Genomic DNA, 8,797 nt, shown 5'->3' on the forward strand with positions numbered 1-8,797 from the left:
TATACAGGGTGGAGCAAAAGTAGGTTTACAATTCTTTGTATGGAAAGTATTACAATAATCCTATACAGTGGGGCCTTGACTTACAAGTGTCCCGACTAACGAGTTTTTTGAGATACCAGCTGTCTCTCAGCTGATTTTTTTGCATTGAGTTGATAGAGTAATTTGAGTTAATGAGCTCCTTAACGAGCTCATTAACGAGGAGCTCGAATTAAACTCGTAAGTCAAGGCCCCACTGTATAATAAAAGGGTAATATGCAAATTGACCCTAATGGTAGAATGACTAGACAGACTGCTGGACCAGTCACTACATGGTATGAGGCACACTGATCACCTCTTGGTCCCTTTCCCTGGCTGGCAGTTGCTGATCACCTGATGGCGAATGGGGAACTGGGGGTGGGTGCAGCAGGGGTGGGGCCAGCTGTGGGCAGCTGGGGAAGATGGCGCTGATTGCAGACCAGGCCTAGGGACCGTATCCATGCACAGATTGTGTGCACTGAGCTTCTAGTTAATAAATAATAATACAAGAATAAATTTTGTTTTGTGTACTCACAGCTGTAAACCTACTTTTGCCCCACCCTGTGTATATAATTGTAAGTTACACTGTCAAAAAGGAGATGTACAGTAGCTTGATATAATCCTGAAGTTGGTAGTACTTGGTTTTAATTTCAAAAACATTTAAGATGATGATCCTAGTCTGAAAAGTTAGATATTATGTGACAGCTATTTAAATTAAAAAATTTGAAAACTGAAATGATGACTCTCCAGGCCTCATTTTTCTTTATCTCATTGCACTATTTAGCAGTGTTACTAACACCATTGTAGAAACTGCTCATTTTTCAGATTCTCTGGGCATTTTTTCTTGGTTTGCTCTGTATCATCCTCTTTCTCTGACTTATCTTTAAATATGGTATTCCAAGTACATTCATTGATAATCTTTTCTATTATGAATAAAGCTGCTAAAAACATACCTGTACAAAGTTTCAGGAGAACATATCTTAGTTTGGTTTGATAAATGCATACGATTGGAATTGTTGGTTCATGGTAAACTTGTCAAAAATTGTAATACAGTTTTACTTCCCCATCAGCAATGTATTAGATGTCCTGTAACTCCATAATTAGTATTTTCAGTTTTTAAATTTTTAATTTTAATATTTCTAATTTGTGTGTAGTGGTAGCTCATTTCTTTTCTTTTCTAATATAAATATATTAAGATCTAATATTCTCCTTAAGCACTGTCTTAAAAGCAACAAAATTTTTTGGATATGTTTTAATCTTTACTTAATACAAAATATTTTCTAAAATCTCTTCTAAATGTTTAAACCATATTTTATTCAAAATGTGTTTTAAAATTATTTTATTAATATCTGGGTTTTATCATTTTATTCCATTTATTAAGAGAATATATTCTATCCTATTTCAGTCATTTTAAATATATTGAGTATTATTGGTACAACAAATCATCTATTTTGTTGAATGTTCTATTTTAACAGAAAAATATTATGTACAGGTGATACATTCTATAAATGTTATTTATTTCCAATGTACATCTTTTATATTTTCTCATGTTTTATTTCCTTTTGTATGGTTAATAGAGAAAAGTACTGACATTGCCAACATACTTGTAGATTTTTCTATTTCTCTTTTCATATATCTCAGTTTTGGTGTTGTTATGAGGTAGGTGCATATGATGAGGACTGCTATTTCTTCTTGAAATAACTGTCCTTTTTATCAATATGAAATATTCCTCATCATCCCCGAAAGCATTTTTTAGTCTGAAATTTAAATATTTTGATACTAATATAGTCATTCCAGTAGTGTTTGCATAGTATATCTTTCTCTATTTTTTATTTACCTTATTTTTTGTTATGTAAAGTAGCTTTTGTATAGACAACACTCAATTTTTTCTTCCTAATAATCCAGTCTCTTAAGGTGTCTCTTTTAATTGGAGTGATTAGATAATTTCTACTTCATGCAATTATTTGATTGGGTTTAAGTCTACACAACACTGTTGTCACATCTCTTCTTGGTTCTTATTTTCTTCTTTGCCTGCCTTATTTTGAATTAAGTATTTCTAGCACTCCAATTTCTCTATTATTAGCTTATTTAGCTATATTCTTTTTATGGTTTTTTTTTAAAAATGCATGTTTCCATTATCAAATATTTTCCAATATAATTTAACAAATTTATCAGAGTATGCACACTAAGCCACAGTCTATTATTCTCTTCCATCCTTTTGTTAACATACCTGTTCTTCTGCATATATTACTATAAGCATCACAGTAAAATTAAGAATTTTTTTACAAAACCAAAATGTCTCTTATTTACTCATATTTTCCATTCCATTGTTCTTTAATTTGCTCTGTAGATACAAGTTTCCACCTGGTAAGTTCTTCCTGCATGAAAAACTACCTTTAATATTGTTTGCTGGCAATAAGTTATCTCATATTTTACTTGCAGATATATACTTATGCACTCTTTTATCTTTAAAAATATTTTTGCTGAGTTTAGATTTCAGTTTGACAGTTTTTATATAAATTTAACATTTTAAAGTTGGTGTATTGCCTTTTCGTTTGTACTGTGTGTGACAAAAAATGCAAAGTTGTTTCTTTTTTGTTTGTTTGTTTTTCTGCATATATTCCCCTGGTCCTCTCCCACCTGGCAACTTTGAAGACTTTCTCTTTATCAGTGGTTTTCAGCAATATTTTACAATCTTACCTTGATGTGATTCCCTTTGTGTTTATCTGCTTGAGAATGGTTGAGATTCTTAGATCAATGAATTTATACTCTTCATAAAATAAAGTACATTATAAACATTATTTATTCAAGTTAAAAAATCTCTCCCTGATCTCTTCATTCTTTCTTTGACTCTAATTACATACATGATAAAATTTATATCTCAAGTATACTTATGCTATTATTCATTCTTTTTTTTCTGTATCTTTCATTTTGAATCATTTTTATTGCCATTTTACATGTTTTGTGGTTCTTTCTCTTTCTGAGTCTAGACAACTGTTATCTCACGAAGTGAAAAATTCAAAATCAATATTGTAATCTTAAATTAAAACTTTATTTGTTAGAGAAATTTCAGATTCACAGCAAATTTTAGGGGAAGAAACAGATATTTTTCTATATATCCCCTATCCCCATGCATGTATAGCCTCCACTATCTATCCTATACAATAAAAACCCTGGGTGTAATGCCACGACTGAGTCTTGACCAACCGGAAGGAAGTTAGTCCTGCAGGGGTCATCTTGGAAACAGCTGCACCCTCCCCGAGCTGTTTCCCAGGAGGACTGCGAGGTTTCAGGCAGGAACCCGCCCTCAGAGGTGGCCGCACTGAGTACTGGGTCCTCTTAACAACAGCTGCGCCCTCCCAACTGTTTCCCTTAAGGGCAAGGTTGAGGCAGGAACTGGCTTTCTGAGCATGGACACACTGAGTCCTGGGTCACGTTGCCAAGGGCTGCACCCTCCCCGAGCTGTTTCCCGGGAGGGCGAGGTTTGAGACAGGAACCAGCCCTCAGAACAGGGAGGCATATCTTTATAAAGTTTTAATACATTATATTAGAGGTCGTGGTGGTACTGTTTACCCACAGCGTCTACAGGAATTGCTGCAAATTTACTTCTCAGTGGAAGCAGCTTTCATTCCCAATGTAAATTACCCATTCCTTTAAGTGAAACTGCAATTTCTAGACTCAATATAAGCAGTGAAGTTGCTAAAACTATTAATAGGCCCAACTATTGATGAATGCACCATGGCATCCAGTCATGCTATACACGCCACAGACAGATTACTAAGAGAAATTTGAATGTTGTCTTTGGTGGCAAAGTTCTCCTTCTTTGAGGGGATTTTCGATAATGTCTCAGTATTGTACCACATGCTATGCGATCGGCCATAGTACAAGCGAGTTTAAAGTACTGCAATGTTTGGGGATGTTTCAGAAAGTGGTCTCTTACAACAAATATGAATTCAGAGGATTCTGCTTATAGTGGGTGGTTAGTAAAACTTACTTGGAGATGGCAAACTTTATAGCAGTTTTCATTTAGGAATGGATATTATTGAAATCCCTTGTGAAATTATTTGTAATGGATCTATTATTGAAGCTACCTTTGGAAATACTATATCTATAGATAATATTAAAAATATATCTAAACATGCAATTCTTTGTCCAAAAAATGAGCATGTTCAAAAAGTCAATGAAGAAATTTTGGATATATTCGATGGAGATTTCCACACATATTTGAGTGATGATTCCATTGATTCAACAGATGATGCTAAAAAGGAAAATTTTCCCATCAAATTTCTTAATAGTATGATTCCTTTGAGAATGCCGTGTCATAAATTAAAATTGAAAGTGGGTACAATCATCATGCTATTGAGAAATCTTAATAGTAAATGGGGTCTTTGTAATGGTTCCAGATTTATTATCAAAAGATTACGACCTGACATTATCAAAGTTGAAGTATTAACAGGATCTGCAGAGGGAGAGGTCCTTCTGATTTCCCATCTGACACTGGCCTCCCATTTCAATTGATTCAAGGACAGTTTCCTGTGATGCCAGCATTTGTGATGACCATTAATAAATCACCAGGACAAACTCTAGACAGAGTAGGCATATTCCTACCTGAACCCATTTTCGCACATGGTCAGTTACATGTTGCTTTCTCTTGAGTTGGAAGAGCATGTGACATTAAAGTTAAAGTTCTAAATACTTCAGCACAAGGGAAATTAGTCGAGCACTCTGAAAGTGTTTTCACTCTTAATGTGGTGTACATGGAGATATTAGAATAAGTGTGATCACTTTATCAGTCATTGTTTGCATTACTGTTGTTTTTGTATCATGTTTTTGTCATTTTTATATCATGCCTCTGTTGTTATATCATTTTGTTACTGTTTATTAATAAATTTATATATTATTTTCATATACAGTTTACTAATTTCCTTTTATCTCTCACACTTCTATTATAGAGAAAGGCCAATAGTAATATTAAAATATTTCTGTTAATGAATTCCCTTTCAATGTACAGGAATTTTGTGCACCGGGCTACTACTTTTAAAATAATATCTCAGAGGGGAAAGGAAAGGGGGGAGGTAGACAGAGAGAGAGAGGGGGACAGAGAGACAGAGTTGCCTCCCAGGCACACCCTGCCTGGAAGCTGGGGGTCAAAAGCACCACCGAGGTATGTGCCCTTGAGAGGAAATGGAACCCTCCACCCTTTGATCCGTGGGCTGATGCTCCAACCATTGAGGAAACTGGACAGGACTATTAAGTTTAATTAGATTTTATCATCGTTATTATTTTAAAATATATATATTAAAATTACATCTCAGAGAGGAAGGGGTGGGGGAGAGAGAGAGAGAGAGAGAGAGAGAGAGAGAGAGAGAGAGAGAGAGAAACATCAATGATGAGAGAATCACTGATCGGCTGCCTCCTGCATGCCCCACCTTGGTGGTGGAGCAGGCAACCCGGGCAAGTTCCTGGATCTGAATGAAACCCAGAGCCATGGCGGTGGGACAGGTAATAACATGATGACAAATAACACAACAGATGTACTATAGTTTACTGAACCATTCCTTTATTGTTAGACATGTGGGGCAAGAGATATATGTGATCACAAAGCACTTTCCAAAGTCATAGTCCTGTCCACACAATGCTGGGCTGCGGTCTCGGCGTCTTGTCCCATCTTCCAGATGACCAGGCGCATGCAGGCGCTGGCGTCCTCGCTGGAGCTGTGGCCATCCGTCCGGTCCTGGATGATGTGTCCGAGGTAGTGAGCCGCGAGGTTGCGAAGGGAGCGCTTGTAGGGGAGGCCGCGGCGGTGCGGGAAGAGCACCGATGTGTCCAGCACGGTGCCGTGGATGAGCTTCAAGGCCAGCAGGTCGCTCTGCAGGCTGTGTCCGATGAGGATGGTGTGGGCATTGAAGAGCGTCAGCAAGGCGGCCTGGACGTCCCGGATGGAGGTGCTGATGTGGGCCAGGTCAGCTGCGGTGACTCCGGAAAACCTGGTGTTGTAGTCGACGATGTCGCGGTCCGGCCTGACGAAGGTGTCGTACACCAGCCGCAGGGCGCTGTCCACCACGCTGACGCGGGTCAGCTCCAGGCCAGCGGTGGTGTAGCACATCTCACAGTCCAGGGCGTAGATACCGGGGTGAGCCCCTGGGGGCAGCTCTTTGTCCAAGGTCTGCACGAAGCCCTGCAGGTCCTGCTGGCGGCCATCCTGCACGTGCTGCCGGGCCACCTGACAGCCAGGGGAGCCGATGGCGGCCGAGCAGCACGTGTACTGAATCTCCCAGCCCCCAGCCGCTGGAGTGGGGCGCAGCCGCCCCCAGTGGTAGTGACATTCTTCCTGGCGCACACAGCGGCCCGAGGGGGCCAAGAGGTACTGGGTGCCACAGCGGCAGCACAGCCTGCAGGAGGCGTCTTGGGGCGGCTTCTCCTGGGCGGTGAAGAGGACAGCGCCCCCCGGCAGTGTGGGGTGCGCAAAGGGGTAGCCGTTCTCCTTGAGCTGGGCCTGGGTGAGCAGGTGCTCCTTAAGGCGCTGGTACAGGGTGGCCCCTGGCAAAGGATCCTCCCCGTGGGGGCTGTCTGGGCGCTGGAGCGAGAAGCTGGTCTGGGTGGCCAACTTGCCCCCCAGCACCAACTCCTGGGACACAGCCCTGCTGTCCCGGGTCTTGTGGAGACCGGCTCCACGGCCCGGTTCCAGGCCCTGCATCTTGTGGAAGGTGTTGGCGGCCATTTCCCGGTCCATGTTCTCGCTGGGGCTCTGGTGGTAGGCCGCCTTCTCCTCCTTCAGTTCCTTTCCTTTGGCTTCCTGGGTGGAGGAGCAGAACTTGAGACCCTCGTCCATAAAGAGGCTGAGACGGCGTTGACGGGTGATGGCGGGCTCTTTGCCCCCACACTCTTTTGGAGGAACAGGCTTCTGGGAAGTCTGCACAGGTAGGCCCCGGGCCATGCGCTTTAGGGGCACAGTGCTGGTGGCCATGGATGCCTGGTGCGATGGGGCGGGTGCCTCTGGTAGCTGGCTGCCCAGGCCCTGGTTTTTGGAAGGCGGGCGGCTGCTGCTGCTGGCCAGGAGGCGCCTCTTGGCACCTTCACCCAGGCAGGGCATGGGGACGCGGGCAATCCTCCTCTTGTCTCTGGCAGCTGAGAGGTGGATGGAGCGGGGCTTCGGAGCCAGCTGCTGGGCAGCCTGGGGCAGGCTGGCTGACTTCATGGGAACCTTGTCTGCTCCCTGCAGCAGCTCACACAGCTCCTGGGTGGTGGGTAGCCTGGTGCGGGGGGCCAGGCCTCTCCTCACAGATGCTGGCTGGATGATGAGATATTTGGGGGCCCAGCTGTATGTGGGGGGCACCGGGAGCAGTACGCCGGGGCCAACAGGCTGATGGCAGGGTCCCTGGCAGGGAGGCAGGGCCACCAGGATTGGGGCAGGGCAGGAGGCATCCAGCTCGGCCTCCTGAGCTTGCAGATGGCCAGGAGAAAACCAGCTTGGTGCCGTTGCCCTCAGGAGGGTTGGAGCTCGCGCTGCTTCACTTCTCCCGGGTGCTGACATGGTCCTGCTCTCCTGGGCTCTGGTGTCTAATGGCTTAGGCTGGGTGCCCTCAGCCCTTATATTGGTGGAAAGCCCTGTCTCCAAGCAGATTAACTCGATAAGACAATGAATCCTACTTGATCTCATAGTCTCTAGATTGGTTTTCAGAAACTCAGGGCACCTGGAGTCAGGTGCACACATTGGTCCCACCCTACTTAATCCAATATTCTCTGGACTGGCTTCTAGAATCCCTTGAGCTCCCTCGGGACCGAATCAACAGGTGGGAGCTCTGAGTCCAGAGGCTGGGCCCCATTCTCCTCTGAGTGCCCCAGAGTCACCCAACAACCATGCCTGTCTCTGGGCCAAGGGGAGGAAGCCAAGGCTCTGGCAGGTCAAGCGGGCACAGCCCAAGTCAGGAGCAAGACAGGGATCAGGCGCTGTGACCTTGTGGGAGGGGTCACATACATATCTCACTCTCCCTGTTCTTGTCCCTTTCCCCTCCCTGCCCCCCCAGGGTGGAGCACAACTCTGATTCAATATGGGTCCCGGCACTTGTCTGCCAGGACCCCGAGTGTGTGGGACTTCGTCTCCTTGTCTTGCTTGGTGAGATGAGAGGTCCTCTATGTCTCCTGCCCAGGGGACAGAGTGGTCAGACGCAATGGCTCCTTTTCCTCCGCCTTTTCTTCATTGGGGGGCTGCAACACATGTTCATCCCTCTATAAGGCTCCCTGCCAATTTTTTCATTTTGCTAAATGGAACCTCTGAACCCATGAAACAGGATAACTATCCCTTCCTTCTCTCCCAAGTCCCTGGCCACTAATATTCCACTTTCTGTCTCTGTGAATTTGACCACCTCATTAAAGTGGAATTCTGCAGAACTTGCCTCTTTGGGCAGGTCTGATTTCATGAAGCATCAGATCCTCAAAGGTCATCATCCATGTTGGAGCATGTGTCAGAATTTCCTTCCTTTTTTAAAGATGAATACTATACCATGGTACATTGCCGGAAGCCGGTCCATCCTTGCTGCTTGACACAGTCTCTGCAGGAAAGAAACATCTGCACAGCATATGTTTCAAGGGACCTGGCGTATATAGCATACTGTTCTTAATATGTTTGTTCCCCTTAGTGCTATGTGTTTTAACCAAGGTCACCTCTCTGAGAAAGGTTGTTTCCCCAGGTAGGGATTTTTCCCTGAAGTTAGGGAGAGGATAAAATCCCCTTAACTACTTAAAAGCGAGGGAGGAACCAAGGTGGCGGCATAGGTTAATG

General features: G+C 43.8%; 1 protein-coding gene across 1 annotated transcript; it reads right to left on the reverse strand.

Annotated features, from left to right (window-relative positions):
* Positions 1-5,611: 5,611 nt before the first annotated feature.
* LOC118660733 (RNA exonuclease 1 homolog) lies at positions 5,612-8,546 on the reverse strand. The gene is given in 3 exon segments (XM_036318415.1): positions 5,612-7,306; positions 8,095-8,223; positions 8,532-8,546. Coding segments are annotated over 3 exon segments (1,839 nt in total).
* Positions 8,547-8,797: the final 251 nt, after the last annotated feature.

This window comes from Myotis myotis, unplaced genomic scaffold (genome assembly GCF_014108235.1).
Source record: "Myotis myotis isolate mMyoMyo1 unplaced genomic scaffold, mMyoMyo1.p scaffold_m19_p_1, whole genome shotgun sequence".
In the NCBI taxonomy this organism is placed as follows: domain Eukaryota; kingdom Metazoa; phylum Chordata; class Mammalia; order Chiroptera; family Vespertilionidae; genus Myotis; species Myotis myotis.